Source organism: Rhinoderma darwinii, chromosome 12 (assembly GCF_050947455.1).
Source record: "Rhinoderma darwinii isolate aRhiDar2 chromosome 12, aRhiDar2.hap1, whole genome shotgun sequence".
Classification (NCBI taxonomy): Eukaryota; Metazoa; Chordata; class Amphibia; order Anura; family Rhinodermatidae; genus Rhinoderma; species Rhinoderma darwinii.
In genome coordinates, this window is record NC_134698.1 from 77,812,073 (window position 1) to 77,836,956 (window position 24,884).

The following is a 24,884-nucleotide window of genomic DNA, read 5'->3' on the forward strand; positions in this document are numbered from 1 at the left end:
TTATTAATAGACAAAAGTAAACACGTTACATTACACCCAGACTGAAACGGCTGATAACAGCGAACAATAGCTCACATTCAATTCCGTTTTGTCTTCTGTTTCAGGTCGTGCAAAATAAAAGATTATCTCACAGTTCAGATTTACACTATTGTATGGCAGAGAAAATGAATTTTATGGTGTATATATATATATGGCCAAAAGTATGTGGACACCTGACCATCACACCTATATGAGCTCGATGGACACCCATATGGAGTTGGGCTCCTTTTGCATCTATTGCGGCCTCCACTCTTCCTGGAAGGATTTACACACGATTTTGGGGTGTCTGTGGGAATTTGTGCCCATTTCAGAGGTCAGGTCCTGATGTTGGGGGAGAAGGTCTGGTTCAAAATCTGCATTTCCATTAATCTCAAAGGTGTTGGATGAGGTCGAGGTCCGGGCTCTGTGCAGCAACCCGAGTTCCTCCACAACAAACCCGCCATGTGTTTATGGAGCTCGCTGTGTCCACAGGGGCAAAGTCATGCTGAAACCCCAAACTGATGTCACAAAGTTGGAAGCTACAATTGTGTGCATGACACTGTTATGGGGACATCTGTGGGTGACACTGTTATGGGGATATCCGTGGATAACACTGTTATGGGGACATCTGTGGATGACACTGTTATGGGGACTTCTGTGGATGACACTGTTATGGGGACTTCTGTGGATGACTCTGTTATGGGGACATCTGTGGATGACACTGTTATGGGAACATCTGTGGATGACACTGTTATGGGGACATATGTGGATGACACTGTTATGGGGATATCTATGGATGACACTGTTATGGGGACATCTGTGGGTGACGTACCGTTGCAGGTGTATTTGTGGCTGTGAAACAAGGGGCATGCTGAAGATTTCATTTGAGGGCATGAATTGGGGTTCTGAAGACTGGCGGACATCCCACCAACACAATTAACCCTTCCATGGCTGCTATACCCAAGAACAAACACAAGAGGACAGGCAGAGATTTGTTATGTTGCAGGCTCCTCCTCCTCTCCTGCCCCCGGTGTGTGTAGCGCTCCACATTACACATGCAGGACACGCACTCCTCTCCCCCCGGCAGCGTCTCTTTCATGTCATCATGTGGAGGATGCTGCAACTCTGCCTCCTCCTCCCCCTCCTCCCCCTCCTCAGGTGGGCGTGGCAAGGAGCCGGAGGGGGGGCTGGGGGTGTTGTCCCTTCCTCCAGCGCTGATTGGACAGGACGCGGCTCCTAAATAAGGACATTTGCACCTTGTTGGGCGGCGTCAGCAATAGAAAGGACTAGAGTGAAGCTGGCGCAGAGCGGTGCGACTATCGGGGAGGGGGCGCAGGAGGCGGATTACTATAATCGTTACTATAGAGGCATCAGTGCAGCAAACCACCTGATCTGCCCGCTGCTGGTACCCGAGACTCACTGCCACCCCCTTTAGGAGTCCTGGTCTTACCAAAACCCTTATAGGAGCCTTGACCTCACCCCCCCCCCCCTCCTTGGAGCAGAGGTTCCTTGCCCTCACCACCCCCGTAAGAGCACCTGGAGCTGGCATTGTGGAGCAGCTGGCACTGAGGAGGACACTGTTTTATTGGCATCCATTCTGGGAGGATTGGCGATGGATTTCCTGGCTGGATGCGCAGGAGGTAAGATTTGCATCTGGTCAATCATTGCTATCTAACTTGATGCCCTCAATATGCCATAGACTTAAAGGGGCACCCAGCAGATCAGATGGGGTTGTCACAGTTTTTGCATTCTTGTAATGCTGATTTTATAACTTGCATGGAAAGTTGATATTATTGTCGCAAAATCTGTATGATTGAATATTTGCATGGGTAAAATCGATATGAAACTGTCCGATAATAATCGATCTGAGCGATGAGAGGGGTTGTATGAAGACAGAGACTACCCATATGTTAATAATCGGTCATATTAGCCGGATTATCGGTAGGTTTATGGCTGGCCTCATGTAAACACCTTTATGCCATGGATGGGAGTTTGCAGATGTAACCTTCCTCTTATTTAAAAAGTCAATACCATCCATCCATCCGGAATCTGCCCCATCCAGATATCGTTCCTTAGTCAGATGTATCATATTGTTGTTACATTGTATCCTTTACTGACTGTAAATATTGATCCATATATTCAATGTATACAGAATGCAGAGGATGTCATCAAAATATCTGGCAAAATTGTATCAAAATATATTGCAGGGGGCTCACCTCCATTATATTTTGGTCTCCAGCTAAAATAATCTGCAGGTCTGAGGATACAAGAGCCAAACCATGGCATTAATACATAGGGTAGAATCTATGCCAGCTACCTACACAGGCATATGTGCTATGTAATAGTGCCCTCATTATAGTTAACTCTGTGTGTGCCCTTAAATATACAGTCTGTGTATTCAGCGAATGGAGACAGGGGTATACACTTCATGGGCACATATTACCCGCTCCTGGATTGTTCCTTATTGTATGGGGCTGGGTGGATGTCCTTATATCTGGGAAAAGATTCACAGGATAAGATAAGAAGCTTCCATTTTATATACATATATTATGTGGGTGTCATAGGATTATTGGCACTGTTGGTATGAATCACCCATAGGTCTCACTTCTGTAATATGATGCAATGTGCATTAGTGAAATGCCTTTTTACATGTGAACAATGGGCACGTTGGCTGCCTGGGCTCGCTGCTTTCTTTTCACACAATGGGGCAGAGAACTTTGCACCAGCAGCGAGGATGTGACATCAGAGAAGGATATTTCTTATAGAGAGGACTGGAGGATTTGGACTCTGAGATTAGGAGGAGGATTGCAGCAGATTTATGGCCTCCCATCTCCTGGGGGCTGGTTCCATTGCAGTTGCATATGAATGTGCTCTTGCTGATGCTATCAGATGGGCCCCGCTTAGTGGGATCTGCATGAAAATCACCACGGTTTTACATATTCCTCCGTATCTTGGGTCTTATTCTAAGTGTCTTTGTAAGACCAGAATCACACACGCAGTTTTGATGCCGTTTTTTTGTGCCGTTTTTTGAGCCAAAGCCAGAAGTGGATCCAAAAGGAAGGAAATGTATAAAGAAAAGACTGATGCATCTCCTTTCTTTTGTGTTCACTGTTGTGTTTGGCTGGAAAAACGGAGCCAAAAACTGCGTGTGTGATCCTGGACTAACGCCCTGACCTGGGACACTTGTATATAATCACTTTTTAGAATCAATATTCTATTAAATCTTGACGCATAAAGATGGCTTGGGTGTGAAGAGTTTAGCAATAGACACTTTAATTGTGAATTGATCTGAGTCATGCAAAACGTCCGCACATTATACCGCATTTTGAGGAAGTGACGAAAAACAGACAGCAACAAAACCGGTTATTATAGGCAGATGCCAATGCAATGCTCTACTGTTTTTATTACTGATCCCTTTAAATAAAAATTTTCAGCTTGGGATAGAGAATAATAATAATCAATTCTGTTTAACGCAAAAGTAGTGGAATTTTGTTGAGAAGATACCTGGAGGGCAGAGTTGCAACCGTCAATTATATTGTACATGGCAATTATAGGTCATGTAGGATTAGTATGGTGATGGCATGCTTAAAAATATTGGTTTATCTCCTAAAATGGCCATCGTACATGAACGGAAACTTGTAATATTGACCATACATGGCAATATTCTCTGGCCTGGTCAAGGAGTCAAAATCAAGAATTGGAGCGTAGCTTTAGGGGTGTCCAGGGGTTACAGTGGTGTCTGGTTCCTGAGGGTGGCCCAAAGACCTCTCTTACACATCAGTATTATAAATGGCACATGGTAGGTGGAGGGACCGTTCCAAATTTTGAATTGGGGTGCCAAGAGCTTCAAGTTACACCTCCTGCTTTGGAAGACCTTAGTCTGGCAATCAGAAGATCATAGTAAGAGAGGTTTTCCTTGCCATAAAATGTAAATTTTCTTATAGAAGGAAGGGTGGTTTCATGGGTCATCCAAAGTTAATGAGATCTGCCAGACCTTGTCAGAAACCCTCAGTGGGCCTAGCGAGATGGTAAAATGTCTCGCCATCCTCAGCCTCCCTATACATAGATTCCAATATGCATTGATCTGGTAGATTTTGGTATAATCCACCAACAATCCAGTGTCTACCAAGATTTGCTAAACCCTCACCAGAGATCTGTCTGAGTGAACAGATCAAACCTATTGGGAAGGAGAGCAGGGGCTATGAAACATGGGTGACTGTGTGACTAAATGAGGACTCTATGGCCTTTAGGTTTGTGTGTTATCATCTCTGTGTACAATATGAGATTAAATTTAAAAGTAAATTATCATTTATTAGAGAATTCTTCTATTTTGGCCATTTCTCCAGGAGTTATGGATTACAATATTGATGTCATGGGGATCTGGTCTACTTGCGTCTTTGCAGTGTATATGCACCAGTCTAAACCTAAGATGTCCCTATGGACATTAACTTAATGGCAGAATTGTTTCAAACCCTCCTCCTATGAACAGTAAGCAAGGCTTTTGGTAGCTTTCTGCTTGTAGACATTGACTTCTTTTTTTTCACCCTTTAATTAGTCCTATATTTCTGTAGACCACAACTACGTAATGGACAAGATCTGGTAACAGTGTCTGCATTCATTCTTGTAGCAGGCAAACGCAAGCTGGGTGGTTAGGAACCTGCACAAGTTTGCAAATCAAATATCACCACCATTGATACATCCAAGTTTGGGTCCGTTTAACGAGAAGCCAATTTTTTTTTCTCATTTGTTGGAGGAATCCCAGAGGAACTAGAAGAGCACGCACAAGGTCCATGTAGCAAGAGAGTGTTTGTCTACAGGAAGGAGATGGGGGGGGGGTTTCTCAAAAACAGGAGTCCAAAATACCAAATTAAACAAGACCTCGACCCTCAACCCTGACCCTAAGGGCTCATTCAGATGAGCATTTATCACGTCCGTGTGAACAATGGCTGTCACATGGACTCATGTATTTCAATGGAGCCGTTCAGACAGAATGTGTGAGGGGTCCGTGGAAAAAAAAAGCACATGTCCTATTTTTTTGCGCTTCACGCACCCCTCCATGGACTCTAGTCCCGCACGGGTGCACCTCGGACGTGAAGAATGGCAGTTTTTGTTTCTGAAGCTCAGAAGATCTTGCAAAAGGAGGAGTTTTTTTTTTTGCTTTTTTTTTATATTTGATCCGTTTTTTGAGAAAAGGAAGGAGCTCACCTCTCCAAGGTCGGGCAGATGTCTCAGCAGCCCACACTGATGGGATGTCACCCTGTCTTTTCCTGCTACTAGTCATATACTAAGCTTCAACTTCCCATTGTAGATGACCACTAATGACCCCATCACTGCTTTGTATCTGGAGGAAGGAATTGAAAAGAAGATAATTCTATATTCGAAATTCATAAAGATCCAAATTTCACATTCGACAAGTCTACGATGTGTCGTTCTTCTGACATGAGGAGAACCCCAATGTTTCTGTACATAGCAGATGTCAGTAGTGGCAGATTCCCTTTTGGTCACATGTTCTCTAATCCCCGTTTTAGATTAAGCCCATGGTGGACAGATGGTTCCAGATCTACATCTCCTGTATTCTTTCCATACAGCACATGATTTGGAGATCACCAGTTGATCTGGTGTTTTCATAGTCCCTGAATCTCTGACAGAACTGAACATGATCTATGGTGGACTTCGAAAACGTTGTTGGCCGCTACCCCCTAACCCTCTCAAGGGCCAATGAAGATCTTATATAATTAACCCCTGTTGGCTTTTATTGAGCACAGACAAGACTTAAAGGATTTGTAGTCCACTTATTCAAAGCACTTCCTATTTGAAAAGACAAAGTACTGGGTAAACATTGACCCGTGAGCCCTGTGAGGTGTGCCCAAATGGTGGACAGAGCTCCGTCACATTCACAACTTTTCATTTACATATAATGTGGTCTTGGTCTCCAGATTAGCACTTCAGGGCATGGCCATCCATTAGTTTACTTCTATTTGATCATCTTGGAATTGTCCATATGGGTCTGTCTGTTGCAGCCTTATTTGGGGTCTCTGGGGTTTTGTTGTGATCTTCACATAAAATGTAAGGGTATGTTCACGCGCACTGTTTTCAGACGTAATTCGGGCATTTTACACCTCGAATTACGCCTGAAAAAACGCCCCTAATACGCCTACAAACATCTGCCCATTGCTTTCAATGGGTTTTACGGTGTTCTGTTCCCACGAGGTGTTAGTTTACGCGTCGCTGTCAAAATACGGCGCATAAAGACCCCCCGCGAAAAAGAAGTGCATGTCACTTCTTGGGAAGTTTTTGGAGCCGTTTTTCATTGACTCCATTGAAAAACAACTCCAATAACGTCCGTAAAATACACCGCGAAAAACGCGAGTTGCTACAAAAACGTCTGATAATCGCTGTCCCGTACTGTAATCATGTTTTCAGTATGGGACAGTAGTTCCACGGAGAGGCAGGGACTCCTAGCGTCGTACATAACTATGATGCTAGGAGCCCGACTCCCTGCAGTGTGTTCGGTCTGGGACTTGCGGCCGAAATACGTTCGTGTGAATCCAGCCTTACCAGCACAGTGATGTGGGTGATTTGTACCACAAAATTCTGGTATCCATTGGATTGGGGTACCACAATGCCACACTGGTTATATGTAGGCTATGCAACATTATTGCATGAGTGTTGTGGAATTCGAGACACAAAATGTTGTGCCCCCCCCCCCCCTCCTTCCTACTCTTCAAAATTCCATGGTGGGCTTCACCTGTTGCTTTAAAAATGGTTCCAGCAACAATTGCATCATGATCCAAACCTCTAGAACTGCCATGTTGCTGTTAAAGGGGTTATGTGGGGACTAAAAATTATTCTGTGTAGTCCCTGCAGTGTGTGATACACTCGCTAATATACATTCGGTCCCCCGTCACGCTGATTCTGAGGTTTTTGTAGATTTTTATAGCGCGGCCGGGGGACCGGAAGTCTAGTTGCACAGTCTTCTTTGATGACGATGTAACTCTTCGTCATGTGACCGGCCCCGCTGTACAAGCAGGAGCAGTGATTACATAGAGTACAGCGGGGTCGGTGACATGACGAAGAGTCGCATCGTCATCAAAGAAGACTGTGCAACTAGACTTCCGGTCCCCCGGCCGCGCTATAAAAATCTATGAAAACCTCAATCTGCGTGACGGGGGACCAAATGTATATTAGCGAGTTTCTCACATACTGCAGGGACTACACTGCTGATCATTTTTAGTCCCCGCATAACCCCTTTAAATTGAGTTGCATTCCAGTGGGACACCACTTTACGCAATGGCGCATAGTCAGTAAGTTTTTTGTAAACTGTTGTAGCATTTCAAAAGCTATTAAAGTGCAGTCTACTCTTAAGTAGGTATTTACGTAGATGTATACAGGGCATTCTGATATTACCCCATCTCCTATTTGTAAAGCTTGCTTACCATTGGTCAGAACAGATATAGGACCTTGGTTGTTACTTCTAAATCCTACAACAGTAACATCTATTCAGCTATTGGACAAGTAAATACAAGTGCAACGTTGAAGGGCCATTACGAAGAACGTCTCTGGTGGACCTGGCCCATCTGTGAAATACATGGACAGCCTATTGATTTCAATTGGAACTGTGCAATGCTTCATTTCACCTGTGGGGGTGCTGCAGGCAATTGCAGCAGCATGAAACCCTGTGATCAGCTTATTGTCGGGGGAACCCCTCTAACAAGAAGGGATTGTTAAGAGTGGACAACCCCTTTAATAACCAGGGTCCCGATAGTAGAGACTATTGGAGGCCTGGTCAGCTCGTCAGCAGATCTTGAATCTATGGCGGCCTTAAAGGGGATGGCTGCTTATGGAAAATAGTAAGAAATGCATAGGAGGAAGCAGAGTGACGTGTCTGGTCACATAATCCTCCATCTGCCGGCCATAATATGGACGGGTGCGGCTGTCGGAAGATACGGCTGTCATAACAAGGGGGTCTGAACAAGTGGAAAAACGGAACCGGACTTCTGATAAAGACCTATTAGTAAATTTATTATAATCAATGGATTTAAGCGGCCAACCCCTTTAATTTTTTTTTTTTATTGTTGCGATCTAGTCTGCTCTAGATCTAATATTCTCCAGCAGATTCCCTCTCGAAGATTTGCTCTTTAGCTAATTGTGGTTTGAGGGCTTTTCCATACCGAGGGATTTGTTGTTTTTTGATTCCATATTGCCCCAGGGCGCTCACTCCATTATCTCTCGTCTTCTTTCTGCCATTGAGAAAAGTCGGCCTGTTTCCAGAAAAGATCTCATGACTCGCAGAACCTGTTTGTTTACGCTCTGCTGGGCCCTGGGATGAACGTGGAGGCGATCCCTGGGATTAACGTTTCGCTCACACCCCCAAAGAGACCAATCACCATCTCCGGGTTACATCTCCGATGACATATGGACTATATGCCGCGTTCCTATTTATATACAGCTACGAGGGTATTTAAAGTTGTAGTGTAATGTCTATACATGCCTTTTACTTTCTTGGTATTCTATATTGCGCTTTGGCAGAATGTGATTTCATAGCTCACTGATATTATATTTCATTCTACGAACTTACAGACACGGTGGCTGATGGGTAACCTCCATTGAGGTAGAATGAATTAGAACTAAAAACCCATATATTACCCATAAACCTCTGTATGCTATGGGGTTATTATCAGAATATCAGTTGTCGGAGTTCACATTAAACTATGGGGTCTCACTTGAGGCATTGTGTACCTCTAACCTCCCACTGCTGCTTGACTTCAGTCCCAATGCCGTAAAATAACTTTTGGTCGGACAATCATTTGGCCAACGATGATCTTTCATTTTGGCTGTGTGCATGTTACTTCAGGGTGAAAAATGAGATAATTGGAAGCCAGAATCACTGATGCCGCTTATCACCTAGTGAAACGAAGGAACGGACAAGTTGAAAATTAACCTGTTAGGGGTGGAGGTGGCTATACATATAAACACATTCGATTATCAATAGATAAGGGTCCTAGAGTGTCCTGTAGACAGGGGCAGACCCTGGAAGGTCCCTGGCTATGACTAGTGAGGCATCATTCCCAAAGCGTTTACGTTTTATTGCTATATGGTCAGTGGACAGTTTAGCCGGACTGCTATCGGGCTCCATCATCCGCATGGAGTAGACAGGTGGGGGCAGGATGCTGGACCATGTTTTCCGGCACCGCTTCATTACCCATTACTTTTTAAGAGACCCCGACATTCCCAGATATGGGGTTCCAGATTGAGAGAATTGTATTATGGTCATGTTGGGAGTTGTAGTGTTCTTTCTCTATAATATTGTCTTCACCTGCAGTTCTTATACTGTAACAACATTATCCAGTGCACAAACAGTTAAAGCCACTGACACACTACTAGTCTGGCAGTCGGAACTTTTTTCCATTTACACGATATCACGGTGTAAAAATAGCACCTCCGATTCAGCCGGATCAATTTCCACTCATGTTTTGACTTAACAGGTTTCATTCTCTATTAATATTTATGGGAACATTTAAAGGGATACTGGGATAAAAAGTAACCAGCCATAAAATGTTTTTTTTTTTTAAAATCTCCTACAGATTTATACTTTACTGCTATAACGTCATTATACGTTGCTGATGAATACTGCAAAATGCTATGAGAAGTATGTGGAGTATTTCGAGTAGTCATGCTACTCCCGTCCTCCAGGCTTAGAGCTCCCAGTTTATTCCTCAGCATGGTATTTCTCTATAGCTCCCATAGACTCTCTTTCTGGTAGTTCCCATACACTGTAGATGCAGGTAAAAATGTCAGGATCCACCACGTTGATATAATGCCTATAGAAGCGTAATACATTATAAGAAATCCTATAAATCAACATTTGCTTTGTTACCACCCAGTGCTCTTGGAAGGATCATGAATAACCCAGATAATGGTCAACAACAATGGTATCTGGTAATAAAAGGGACTTGGTTCAACCCTGATTTGTCTGTCGTTCTATAGGAATGGATGCCGAGGTGGTTGTGCCAACAATATCCAAAAAATTATGGTTTTGATTGGTTGTATCAATAGAGTAGGGGATTGTGCTCCATGTCTGTAGGTCTCCAGGCTTGGGTATAAGGCCACCCATAGCCTTTTGACATGGATAACTCATTTTGGACAATGCCCAGTAGACGTCTTGACACAAACATCCTTTCCTGTGGTTGACCCCCCCCCCCCCCCCCAACTGAAAACCTCACCAAAAATTTTTTGGGGCCCATTGGGATTTTCTGGCCAAGGGCAAACAATCATTAGTCAAAATGAAGATGCAAACTTTTACGGCTGATGTTTCTTGGGTGACCTGGTCAATGTTTGGTGGGGTTGGCCAACTACAACTACAACTGATAATTGGGCTCTTGGGGCATCCATTGGACACGTGGTCACCTGGCCCACCAATTGACTGAGCTGGCAGACTTTTTTTTTTCTGGATGTTTTTGTCTATAGAGTATATACGATGGGAGTGACCTATGTTATCTATAATCCTTAAAAGTAGCTCTGGGATTTACATTGGATTAAATTTTGCTCTCTTATCTTTCCTGCATATCCACATTGTCCTCCACTATGGAGGTGACACGGTCAAGTTTGCTCATGCAAACCTATAATGACTATTGCACGTGTCCCTTAGGTGGAGATTATGTGTTTCATCCAACAGAAAGAAGGGGCGGAGGCCTGTCCTGAGAGGTCTCCTCATGCCTGAAGACGCCAGTAATCGACTATGTCCGCCAACATTATAATATCTATGTGGGTTGTTTGATCCTCCTTTAACATTGGGGGGAATTCTAGATTGTACTGAATGGATTATTGTAATTTTTAGGTTTGGGGCTGAGCTTATTATCCATGAAGATAAGCGGTATCAAATATATCTGGTAGCCACTTATCTCCTCTTGTTCTACAGAATAAAGCTACTCATAGAACGAGCACGTAAGACTTCGTTCACATCTGCGTCGGGACTCCGTTCATGGATTCCGTTTATGGGTTCAATTGACGGAAAGCTTGGGGGCCTCTTGTAATCTCCAGCACATTAGTCCAGTCCACGTCCGGCCCGACTGGGCCATCTAATCTGAGCGCTGCCAGGACAAGAGTTTATGAGCAGTTTTCGGCTCCGTTTACACCATTTTACATGTGATTTTGATTCTCTGTGTAGCACATAATCCCGGTTTTACTCCCAGAATCCAGTTTTAGTCAACCTTGGGCAGAAGATAAGAAAGTTATCTACACAGAGATAAACCTCGTGAACTTTTTTCTGTGAGGGTGGAATGAGCGGTGCTTTCCTATGGGCCAATACACACGACCGTGGCTTCTACGGTCCGCAAAAAAAATAGGACATGTCATTATACGGTCCGCAATTGTGGTCTTGGCTCATAAGAATCACTGCACATCTTCGATGACACTCCTCGACCCGTCCGTGCCGCAATCACGGACCGTATACACCGCTACGATCGTGTGCAGGGGCCTACTGCTGGAGTGTGGATGGCAACCGGAACACAAAAACAACACCTCCTACCTATATGAAGCTTATAATTCTCATAGGGGCCTGGTGTGTATACTTTAGAAGCACCAGCTGTATATAGAAGAAGGATCAACTTCTCCGTAAGGGTTTATAAAAAGTTCTTGCCCCACCCACTGCAACCTCAGCCATGTGCGAATTATAAGACCATCCTTGCTGACGTCATCCATGTGCATCCTTACAGATATTGGAAGATGCGGTCATGTGACCAATGGATAGAACGTCACATGACTCATAATTTACACCTATAGGTACATTGTTTCTTTTCCTAGGTTCTTATGGACAACCCCTTTTAATTCGGGCGGCCAATAATATCCTGTTTCTGACTATTATATATTTTTTTTTATTAGGTGCTGCCGGTGTATTAGTTGGACACCCATTTGACACAGTAAAGGTGGGTTATATATATATATATATATATATATCATTTATTTAATTTCATTATGAAGTATACTTGCGTCGTGCACATTTATGGGGTCGGGTAAGGAAATATCTTTTGTCATTTAAAGGGAAAATCTGCTTTTATTTAGCTTTAGACGTGTGAGATGTATATTAAGGGGAAATTTCCATTTAAAACATGGCCATAAATGGGATAATGAAGAGCTTGTAGGTGGGGATGTATAGGTTATATGGAAATGGAACTCCCCTTTAAGAGCTGTCCACAGCTACTCTAATCTTTATAGAGCCTGGCAAACAATCCCTGTCATTACCACGTGTTTTCCTGTATGACCCCCCCCCCCCCCCAGAGATAAGCAGCATCAGGGTTGTCTTGTTGCTGCTTATCCACCTCTTGCTTCACTGAAATAGGGTAATAATACTAAATTTGCCACTGAAAATTTTTAGTGCTTCTTCTCCACCGTCATATAATTTTGCTTGATTCTCTTTGCCATGCCCTCCTGCAGCTTTATCCGAGTTCATTGATCTTTCTTGATTCCAGCTGTTTTTATATAATGCAGACCCTGCCCTTTTAACTGGTGACCACTGTAATTACACAGCTGCTCTGTGAGGTATCCAAGGGCACACAAAGTAATACTAAAAGGGGCACTCCGAGTTATTAGAAGAAATCCTTGAACGAGAAAGGAGGACCTACGCAATCCCCCTCGTTAAATGTGACCATACAGGCAGCAATGTGCCCTCAATCCCACCAGTATTGGGGGCACATTGACTGGATACAATTGTATCATAACCTCATTGTGAGACGTATAAGGCCTGCAGTTTTTTTTTTTTTTTTTTATTCCCTTCGGCCTCATGCACACAACCGTAGCCGTGTGCACGGCCTGTGATTGCGGCACGGACGACTGCGGAGTGTCATTCGAGGGCCGCCCGCAAATCACGGACCGTGTACACATTGATTTTCAATGAGCCCAGACCACAAATGTGGCCCGTATAATGACATGTCCTATCTTTTTTCGGTCTGGGCTCACGGCCAATGCACGGACTGTGGAAACCGCGGTCGTGTGCATGGGCCCATAGAAATGAATGGGTCCGCAATTCAGATTTGTGGGTGAATTGCAGTCGCAAAAACACGTTTGTGTGCGTGAGGCCTTGATGTAAACAAGAATGTTCCCATTCACTGACAACAAGCAGAGATTGTAAATGAGGAGAAATTGAAGCAAAAAAAGTGCATTACAAAGTTTTCATTATACAACAATTAAAAGCGTATGATAACATCTATCACCTATCCGTTAAATCTGCTGGGACCCCCACCGAATGGGGAACCTGAGTCCACCGCACCCTAGCAGCATGACGGAGGCGAAGAAGAGTGTATATGCAGGGGCAGTCGAGCCTGCGTGCTGCCTGCCGCTCCATATAATTCTGTGGGATTTTCGGAAACTGCTGCGTTCTAGTGATCGGTGGTGGTCGCCAGTGGATACGTGATCAATGCTATTGGCTGGAATGGTTTCCGAGCGCTCCGGCAACGTGATTCTGATAATGGTGGTATATATATTAGGGAATTGAGATTTGATCATGTCCATGGAGCTGCTGTTCAAGTCGATCATGTTTTCCTAATGCTGTTGCTTCCTCGTACAAGTTTGTTTATTATGTCATGTGTTGCCTTGTTGCTTTTAATTTCCTCTGCTCTCCAAGCTAGGGGATGCCTTAAAAGTGTTACTTTGTTGTAGATGAGCCCGTTTCGCGGAGCGTTTCCCGCCAGTAAGTATTTCCCAGGTGAATTCTCGTTTCTCTTCAACTGATTCTTTTTGAAATCCTGTATTTTCTGCCACAATGAGCGAAAGATTTCTCCAAACCGAGCAGCTGCCCTTAGCAACCAATCAAATGGCTGCTTTCATTTTCAAAATGTGTCTTTGAAAAATGAAAGATGGAATCTGATTGGTTGCTAGGGGCAACTGCTCCAATTTTCAGTTTTGATAAATCTTCCCGTAACTGTCGGAATAATTAATAAAGACGTCTTGACTTCTCATTGGACGCTGCGATCTACTACCAACTATGGAGCGCCATCCCCCTGCTCATGTTTTATTGCAGCTTTCCATTGTGTAACTACGTCTTTTATGGTCCTTATCACCTGCTTTCCTGCATGCTCACTTTGCTTTATTACCGCCATGTTTTGTGTGTTCTCTAGGTCAAGAATGTCAGTAAACAGGAAGTTCTGTGTACGCTCACTTTCACGCTCCCCTTCCCAACTCCTCTGTACCTGAAAAGAAAAAAATCCCACCCACAAATATAACATCCTGAGGAACCCTCTTGTTTTTATTCCCTGGATGATTACTAAAACTACCATAACCGCTTCATTGGAAATATCCACCCAGCTTTCCCAGACTCCTGAATGACAAATCTGCCTGGTTATGCATCCGTACATCCCTTGTTCCAGTATAACTGGGTTAAAAGGCACTGATATGGCAGTACCACCTTTTAACCCCTTAACGACCAGGCCTATTGACCAAGCAGTCGTTCTTTCAGCTGATGGGGGAAAAAAAGTGTCAACTTTATTGTCCGGGTTGTTCTGATGGCAGCGATATGGTGTGTATATATAGGCATGCAGCCATGGCAGGTCTGGGGGCCTTTTTAGGCCCCTAGCTATCATGACAACCAATTAGCGGCCCGCATTCACGGGCCGCCGATAGGTGACAAAGGGAGCCCCCTTTCTCTGTTAAACCATTTAAGTGCTGCGGTCGCTGCTGATCACAGCTTTTGAGGGGTTAAAGAAATCCGTAACAGCCGGGCTCCCACAGCGATCATGCAGGCACTGCCGCTGTGCTCGTGCGATCAGAATGATGTCCATGTATGGAATTTTGCGGCAATTCACTGCCGCCGAAGTACAGATACGTCATTCTGCATTCAAGGGTTAAAGGGGTTTTGGTAGTACAGACATTGATGGTATATTGCAAACCTCCCATTTTTCACAAACGTTGAAAGGGTGAGGTTTATGACGGGATGCCCCCAAAGGGGGTGATTCTAGGAGGGTTTGCGAGCGGATCGAGTGGGGCTTAAAATGTCCCACGAATGGCGATTCAGAATTTGGAAGATACTCCTATTGCAATGTCTAATTGGTGTATGGGGCGTCCGACCGCCGTTATTCCCGGCGATTTCTAGAATGATCTGGCGGTGTTGCTAGGAAAGCACTGCGCCCCTTTGTTTCCGCTTGGCTCTGTAAGGCTGGGTTCACACAACCTATTTTCAGACGTAATGGAGGCGTTTTACGCCTCGAATTACGCCTGAAAAAACGTCCCTAATACGCCTACAAACATCTGCCCATAGCTTTCAATGGGAATTATGATGTTCTGTTCCCATGAGCCTTTATTTTACGCTTCGCTGTCAAAAAGCGGAGCGTAAAAAGACGCTCCTTAAAAAGAAGTAGCGTGTCACTTCTTGAGGCGTTTTTTTTTTAGCTGATTTTCCATTGAACACTATGAAAAACGCCTCAAAAACTGTCTGAAAAGAAGCCTCAAAAGAAGCTCCAAATTTCATTCTCCGCTTCAAAAGCGCCTGAAAATCAGAGGCTGTTTTCTCTGAAATCAGCTCCGTATTTATCAGACGTTTTTTGTTAAGCGTGTGAACATACCCTAAGGGTATGTTCACACGGCAGCGTCCGTAACGGCTGAAATTACGGAGACGTTTTCAGGAGAAAACATCCCAGGAATTTCAGCCGTAACGGCATGTGCAGGCGCTTGAACGCCGCGTCCATTACGGACGTAATTGGCGCTGCTTTTAATTGGAGTCAATGAATAACGGCTCCAATTACACCCCAAGAAGTGACAGGTCACTTCTTTGACGCGGGCGTCTATTTACGCGCCGTCATTTGACAGCGGCGTGTAAATATACACCTCGTGTGAACAGACAAACGTCAGCCCAATGCTTTCAAGCCTAATTTTTCGGACGTAATTCTGGGCAAAAACGCCCGAATTACGTCCATAATTAGTGTGTGTGAACATACCCTTAGGCTTTTTCCAGAGGCTGCAGTTCACCATTGACTATACTGGGCCGACCATTTGGCCTAAGCGCTTTCCTAGCCATACTGACACTTTGTTCTGATAAATCCTATTACTAACTTGGCGGTGAACGGAGAAAATGGTAAGTGGCTACCTGGGATAAAGGACGTACATGACATAGACATGGCTTTTGGATCGGGATGGCCCCGCAATGATGTTTGATTATAAGATACTGGAAACCATTCAATTGACCATTTGCCATGGAGATAAGTATATGGCTTATAACGACATTATTAACGATGATCGTTGCATCTGTGGCCACTGCAAACATGGGAAAATTTGGCACAGGACTCTAGGTGCGTTAATGCACCAGGACATGGGAATTTCTGGTGGGGCGATGATATTTACACAGTCAGCTAAATGTAACCGTGTCTGTCCTTGGCTTCTTGTCCTTGCGTTTTGTTATGATGTTTAAGCGACTGTCTGGCTGCAAAATGTTCTGCTGATATCCTGGCTCTGCATGGGGCAGCAACCGTCTACTGCACACATATAATATGACCTATAGATACATACTGTACATGTCTGCCACCATGTTGCACCAGTGCGGGTCCCGTTTTCACAGATCCCCATAGAGTTGAGTCTATGGAGGGATCCGTGAAAACGGAAGAAAATAGGACATTTAACATTTTTTCAATGAACCCTTCACATTGAAACAACGGCCGTGTAAACGGCCCAGTGAAATACATGCGTCTGTGTGATGGCCGTTGTTATAACGGACATATACTACGGTCATCTGAATATGGCCTAAGCCTAAAACTGTTATGGCTGAGGCAACAGGGATGACAATTAAAAGGGTTTTTCCACAATTTTTTTATTTTTTTTCCAAATAGTGTCTGTTCTAGGCATTGCAGTAAATGAGTCCCCAAATAAGGTTGTGTTGCAATTCAAACACAGCGCTGGGTCTTGGGTGGCACTGCCTCGGAAATAAACCAAAACCTTCGTTCTAAGCATCAATGAAGGTTCCAGTGGTCGGTCCCCCACCAAACCGACATACAGTATATACCAAAAATGCATATGGTCGGAAACGCCCTTTAATATTAGTTGACCGATCCATTGCATTAGTGGCCTACCTATAGTAGGTGTAGGATATTTTAGTCTCGACTTCCACAATTATGATATAAGAACATAAGTTAATGCACCCTAACAGCCCACACCAATAAAGGCTAAAACGTACAAAAGAAGCTCATGGATCACTAGGGGCTCCGATAACATTACTCCGTACACAGTAGCAATGCTGGTGTGGCGTCCAGTGATCAATACAAATCATGAGCTTCTAATAGGCTCAGTCAGCAACAAACAGTCCAATTCACATGCTGCATTAAATTCTGTATAAAACCTAAGAGGAGGAGCCACAGAGTGAGGGGAAAGATGGGGCTGTGTTTTTATAGAAAGACGGGTGACTCTGTGACTAAATTATGACTCAATAACTTTTAAACATGGTTGTTGAAGGAAGTAGAGGTCAGAATAACTTGATATGATTCACGGGTTGCACTTAACAATTTATGGGAATTAATAAAACATAGTATTGTCCCCTGTAGATCTCTGCCCTTGTGTGATAGGAAGTTAACTGTTGTAGATACATTCTGGATGCCGAGCATTGTTCTTTAGCTGGGACTGGCTGATAAAGATTAAAGAGGAAACCTTGATATTACACAACTATTTGTTATTGTTCCCTTGAGGAATTTCCATCGGTTAATGCGTCTCCTCTCTCGCATGCAGCAGCTGATTGGCCGAAGGAGCGAGGCTGGCGTAGCTGTAGAGGTGTTGTATGGCGATTATGAGCTTAGACATAGCACTTGGTCTGGTCATTTTTTGTAATTTGTTTAATTATTGTGTCATTTACCAGTATTATTGTGCTTCGGCTGTTAGTAGAACAGGATCAGGACTTGTGTTGGTGGCAGACATTTGAGCAATCTCTTCTAAAACTGTCCCCAATCAAACTAGTGGCCTGACGTCACCATTGCGACCCTGGGCAATATACTGTTCTTATTGAAAATTTCACTCGTACTGCACATACATTTTATCATATGATTGCTGAACACTACAATCATCATGACCCATTAAAATTTAGGAAAAGTCTAATATCTGTCATAACAAACGTAGTCCCATAGATCTGAGGCTCAAAGACTATTATTATGTCTGAGATCATCTTAAGATTGGTCACCGTATTTGAGGATGAATTAAGTGTACACTAAAGGTGGCCATACACATTAGATAAATGTCAGCCGAAGTCACTGATTTTTGGTAGGATGAGCCGATTATCTAATGTGTATGGGATTCTCCGGACGGGCGGAATAGCTGCCAGCCATATGATTGTTCAGCCAACAGCATTCTTAAATATATGGGCACCCTAAGGGTATGTTCACACGCTGTGTTTTCAGACGTTTTTCATGGCTGAACGCCTCTAAACATCTGCCCATTTATTTCAATGGGAAAACCGGCGTTTCGTTCAGATGGGGCGTTTTTTTTACGTGGCCGTTTGAAAAAATTCCCCGTAAAAAGAAGTGCATGTCACTTCTTGAGCCGTTTTTCATTGTGTCAATAGAGAAACCGCTCCAAAAACAGCTCCAAAAAATACCTAAAAAAACAAACCGTTTGATGCTTAAAAAAACTTCTGAAAATCAGAGGCTGTTTTCCCTTGGAAACCGCTCCGTATTTTGCTTTAGCGTGTGAACATAGCCTTAGTGTTCGGGACTGGGAGACATCTAGGGCATCTCAGAAGAGTAACCAGCTCCGCTCCTACTTTCACTGATTGGTGACTACCTGAATGTTTAGTATGCGGAGTGCAGGCATGTTTAATTAAATATATCAGGTCTCCTATCTGAGGGCAGTATCGTATAAATGAGGAGACCCTGAGCTTGGGGATATATCGTTTTATAGGGTTTGATTCAGTATCTCCATGGAAAAAGCTGCTTAAATGCTGCTAGGACTCAGAAAAAGCCTGTGAGACCTGATTCCCCGTCCACACACACAGAGAGCCTGTGAGACACCGTGATTGACCACTTTTCCTATAGGAGTTTAATTGCATGTAGAGCTGTCAATCAATGTGTACGGGCGGAGGAATTGGGACTCACAGGCTTTCTCTATTGGTGGGCGGAGGAATCAGGACTCACAAGCTTTCTCTATTGGTGGGCGGAGGAATCAGGACTCACAGGCTTTCTCTATTGGTGGGCGGAGGAATCAGGACTCACAGGCTTTCTCTATTAGTGGGCGGAGGAATCAGGACTCACAGGTTTTCTCTATCTCCTGGCAACATTTAAACATCTTTTTACATGGAAATACTGAATCAAACCCTAGAATACTATATATCTCCGAGCTCCGCGTCTCCCCTTATATTATATTCTACCCTCCGATAGAGACCTGGCTGAGCAGCTTTAAATCCTAAATTGCTATGGCGTCATTTTGTACGGGGGCATAAGATCTTTGGTTAGTCAGTGGGCCCAGGTATAAGTTTTGCATTGTGGCACAGGAGTCAGCAGTACTTTGGATTGTAGGAAGGCAGCAAAAAAAAAAAAAGCAGCTGACGTAGCTACAACATGGCACGTTCTGCTGCACCTCCATTCTGGCTATTGTAAATTGTTGCTTGCTCATCAAATGGTTCATTTCATACCTGTGTCTTGTGTTCGTTGTCAATGAGGAAAAATAATATTGAGAGTACGGTTATGTGCCGAAAACGAAAGTATTGTGACCGTGATATCCCAGGATGCATTTTGCTTAAAGGGGCATTTTCATGTCCGCTGTTCCTTTTTGTTATAGGTGCGACTGCAGGTTCAGAGTGTGTCCAAACCCCTTTATCGAGGGACCATTCATTGCTTCCAGTCCATTATCAAACAGGAAACGGTAAGTATTCAGTTCCCATTCTGAATTGCCTGCCTAGCTTACATTAGTTTGATTTGAATACCACTGACCTGTTACATAATGGGTAGACTCCGATGTGGCCCTTAACTCCATGGGACGGCCGTTTTTCATGCTCAGCCAGCGTGGTACTAGTGGTGGGCACATACACACAAACTCTATGTAGCTGCCTCTAATTAGGTCCTGGACTGCGTAGCAGGAACATGTAGGGCACACACCACCCTTGGGCTGCTGATTGGGCACTACTGGTCAGAAGGGGACTTTAGCGCCTCTCGTTGCATACCAGGTTGTGGCAAGTCACAATAGGAACCCGTAACAATACTTGGAATGCGTCAAAAGACGTTCAAGAAGTGTTACGATTTATTATAGTCTTTACTCCTTTCTTAATCTCTCGGGGGCTCGGCTTTATATTATGCACTAACTTTCTCCTCCATTATCCAGATTCCTCCCTATTTCCAGCAGCTGAGGCTCCTTTAATAGTGGCGCTACGTCCCCTCATTTGCTGGACCTTCTAGTCTGGCGTTTACATCCTTGGATGTAACCTAGAACTTGGCAGAATTTCATTAGAACCCATAGCCTTAAAGAAACACTCCGGGAAAAACTTATTCTGTGTTACGCCTAGTGCAGGGCCTGAGGGGGCGGTGCCTGACACAGATATTCTGTTGTGTCCCGCCCACTCAGGTCATGCACTAGGCATGACAGTGTATTGGTTCTGCCTGGGATGTTCCTTTAACAATATATAGCCAAGGGGGCTATAGATGTCAATGGCTGCCTTCAAGAATTGTGTTCCTTTATGATCTATATGTTGTCCTATGGACTGGTGTCACTCACAGGGGTCTAGGAAGCGGAGATAGGGGGAGCTGTTTGTTGGGGTCCTAATACTGTAGAGCTGCGTTGGCTGTCTACGTGCCTGTGACATGGAGGGAGCACTGTGGTCATCAGTCAACATTGACCTGGGCAGTTCTGTTTGGACCTTTTTTAGTTGAATATTTTCCATCCAATCGTTCACAATAATTTTCTTCTGCAGACTTCAAACTAATGCAAAAATAATAAGGTAAAGTTGCCAGGAATCCACAATTTGATATTGTGTTTGATTGCAGGCATGGGGGCTCTACAAAGGCGTCGGATCACCAATGATGGGGTTGACCTTCATCAACGCACTAGTGTTTGGCGTTCAAGGAAACGCCCTGAGATACCTCGGCTCCGACACTCCGTCAAACCAGTTTCTGGCTGGCTCAGCGGCTGGCGCCATCCAGTGCGTAATCTGTTGTCCGATGGAACTGGCAAAGACCAGGATGCAGCTTCAAGGAACCGGTGAATACAAATCAAAATCCAAAAACTACAAGAATTCCTTGGACTGTTTGGTAAAGATTCACCGCAAAGAAGGACTGAAAGGGATCAATAGAGGTATGGTTACCACGTTCCTCAGGGAGACCCCAAGCTTCGGCTTTTACTTCTTGACCTACGACTATCTCAGCAGGTACCTCGGCTGTGAGATCAATGACAGTCTCATCATCCCCAAGCTGCTGTTTGCCGGAGGAATGTCGGGTATTGTGTCTTGGCTATCGACCTACCCCATCGATGTTATCAAGTCACGACTGCAAGCCGACGGCATCGGTGGGGTCAACAACTACAACGGCATTCTGGACTGCGTCAGAAAGAGCTACCAAGTGGAAGGCTGGAGAGTATTTACGAGAGGTCTGACCTCCACATTGCTCAGAGCCTTTCCCGTCAATGCCGCCACGTTCGCCACCGTCACCATGTTCCTTATGTACATGAGGTCGGAGAATGCCATCAAGGAATGTGACGCGGGCCCGGCCATACAGCAGCCAACCAGCATGTAAAACCTGTTACCGAGCATCTGAACAATCTCAGTGTAGAATTATTTTTATATGAATTGTATAGATTTTATGTACATAACTGACATGTATAATTGGTTTATAGGCATTTTAGACAGGCGTTCATCTCGATTGTACAATACAATGTGGCCTTATTCGGATATGTTGCCCCACGGCTGCCGATGATGTGTGGGGGTCATCCTTCTGGAGATCTTGTGGGATCTACCGTAATGATATATTTTAGAGATTGTGATTATTTAGAGGAGGGGCAACTACCAGCTCATTCAATTAAAATAATTGGTTAGGTCCTCATACCGGATGTATTCAAGCAGTGGCAGTCTGTAAATGAAGTATTCTAATAGTAGCGGGCTAGATCCACATGGCGTCATTGTCTAGCATGTTGGTTTCCCTCCTTAGCAGCTCCCATAATCATTGCAAGACAAAACCATTTAGTTACCTGGAATAGGCAGCCCTCCTGGGGTCAGATGCGCCTGTTGCACTTGCAGGAATTATTTTAAAGGAGCTAGAAGATTCCCTTAAAGGGATTCTCCTTTTAAGTTATAGATGGCTGCCTCTTTTTTTAGACCTGCATTTTTTTTTTAGTGTGCAGTACCACCTCATAACCTGCACTATTGCAATTCTCCAAGTAATATAACGAGCGGATTCCTGGCTGCTGCTAAATCTGCTGGTTTTTACTTGTTTAGTGACGTTCCATTCCTCTTTATTACCTTTTGGTAGAAGGTATAGCTATGGATCAGGCGGCTTCTGTTACATACAGAGTAAGAACAGGATGAATGGACTATAGGTCACGATATATGTTATGTGGATTATGTGAATACGGCTTTAAGAGAGTGAAAAGCTCTTAATGTCAAATATTTATTTTTATATACAAGGTTTTATTTCACTAGGTTACAATTTTAATTATGTGCCCCCCTGGTTTTACCCTCACTAAATGTATATTTTTTAAATGCTAGAGATGCCCTTAATATTTTATGTACAACATGGATGGGGAAAGTTTGATTCACAGTAAGGTGCGTTCTGTAGCATTAATGGTGGGTCACAGTTCTTTACTGTGTGCAACTAAAAGGGTTAAATAATTGTTCTTGTAAGAGGGGAAGTTGGTATGTGGTGTTAATAAGGAAACGTTTCTGTTGGTTAGATGGTCTTGTCGCAGAATTTCGTTATGGAAGAAAATTGGTATGAAATTCTTCACATTGAAAATACTGGAACATAGCGCCATCTACAGAGTGACTTGTAGTACTACAACTGTTAGTATTTTAATCAAGAAATATAACACTATATTTCTCTGTCTATTACATTAACCATCTCCTGATAAGTCTATATATTATATATAGTGTCCAAGTACAGATGGAGCGGGCATTAACCTGTCATTTCACGCTGCTGACCTCGTGCGCAAAAACTATTCTTACAAAAGGTGTCAATGTCGCCTCTAGCAACCAATAAGATCGGTTGTTTTACTTACAAACCTGTTCTGGAAAAAAAAATTAAAGCGGGAACGTGATTGGTTTCTTTAGATAATTACACTTTTTTGTGTGTGACCTGATATTTATTTTACAACACAATAAAAAAATTAATTCATTTGTATTATGCATTACAGAAATTATAAATCATTGCAAATATTGTACTCCAATGTGCCTGGATGGAAATTTTGTGTTGTGGACAGACACGTTTACTCACTACAGCACACCGTGTGGTTAAGAGTGGTATTGCAAGTGAAACTTTGATGGTATGTTCACACGGCTTATTTTCGCCCGTTTTTCGGGCCGTAAGCTGCCGAAAAATCGGAAGTAAAATGCCTCCAAACATCTGCCCATTGATTTCAATGGGAAAAATGGCGTTCTGTTCCGTCGGGGTGTTTTTACGGCCGCGTTAAACACCTGCAAAAAAGTGCATGTCACTTCTTGAGCCGTTTTTCATTGACTCTATAGAAAAAACGGCCGTAAAAAAACGCAAGTTTGCTCAGAAAAAAAACCCCAAAAAACAGCTGACAATCAGGCGCTGTTTTTCCTTGAACTGCTCCGTGTTTTGTTTAGCGTGTGAACAAAGTTATGAGGCAGAGCATTATCAATAGTCTATTACAGAGTGTCTCTCTGCTTGGAGAAGGGGTTTCATTTCCCTGCAGCGCCCCCACAGGGGAAATGAAGCATTACACAGTGTCGATTCAAATCAATATGTTGTCTGTGTAATACAGGACAGGTCCTCCAGAGTAAGAGGTGCTCTTTATAAGTGAATTCCACTTTGTTTTGGTTCCCCGTCTCTAACAGGGCATATAAAAATAGTATTTCTAAACCAGACAACCCCCTTTAACCCATCTAATACTGCACCCACTGATAGCGCCCCCCCATGAACCAAAACATAGCACACACTGTAGTCTAATTTTACTAGAGCACCTAATAGATTCAAAGGAGTCGATCTCCATGAAATCTCCTGTATAAGTAATGTTTTACATTAAAACGAATAAATGACACCTGCAATACTGAACCTAACCACATGGAGTGCTGTTAACATTAATGCAGATTCTCAGATTATGATCAATCAGTGTTAAATGCAACTTCCGTTTCTACCAGCATGTAACCAGACCTGCCCTATTAATAAAGCTGCAGTTAATAAGAAGTGCTGTGATAATCAGCAGAAATGTATATAACAAAAAGGAGGATGGGGTGCACACCAGACCCCACCCCTATATTATAATTGCTGTTTAGTACCCCCCCCCCCCCTGCAGGCAGTGGAATATAATGCATTGTGATCAGCCTAGAATTTACACTTTTGCCTCGCTGTTATCTGCCATCAGTGTTGGTACAGAAACCCGCCTTTAAGTGCTGTACATACAGAGAATGTCCTGTGCATGAGGCGGGTGCAATACAGATTTAATTTTGCTTGCTGTTTCTCAGGCCCGGAGCAGCAGGAGGTGATGGCTCCTCAGTCTGGAAGAACAATTGCGGTCTATGGAATAAGATTATTGTATGATGAAGTAGATCTGAGAAATAAAAGCTTTCTTTTCCAGAAGTTTCTTTCTACTTGCTTTTATTAGTGTCATTATCAGTAGATCTCTCCAATCCAGTTCTTACTTTCCAGCTCCTGGGAAATTACAGCGCTGCTTTCAGGATAAGGATGGCTTTTCTAGAAGCAAAGGTTAGACCACTGGCTTAAATGGGTATTGTAAGTGCTGGCACA

The 24,884-nt window shown here is 43.7% G+C and overlaps 1 protein-coding gene across 4 annotated transcripts; it reads left to right on the forward strand.

Moving 5' to 3' along the window:
- Positions 1-1,423: 1,423 nt before the first annotated feature.
- On the forward strand, positions 1,424-24,716 carry SLC25A29 (solute carrier family 25 member 29). 4 transcript variants are annotated; one of them, XM_075844196.1, is made up of 4 exons: positions 1,539-1,658; positions 11,899-11,942; positions 19,753-19,836; positions 20,952-24,716. In XM_075844196.1, the coding sequence occupies exons 1-4, from the start codon at positions 1,631-1,633 to the stop codon at positions 21,693-21,695; spliced, it is 900 nt and encodes a 299-aa protein (XP_075700311.1). In that variant the 5' UTR covers positions 1,539-1,630; the 3' UTR covers positions 21,696-24,716. The 4 variants fall into 4 exon arrangements, with proteins under 4 accessions (XP_075700313.1, XP_075700311.1, XP_075700314.1 ...); XM_075844198.1 differs by lacking the exon at positions 11,899-11,942 and having other exon boundaries at positions 1,424-1,658; XM_075844199.1 differs by lacking the exons at positions 1,539-1,658; positions 11,899-11,942 and adding an exon at positions 13,694-13,702.
- The last annotated feature ends 168 nt before the right edge of the window (positions 24,717-24,884 follow it).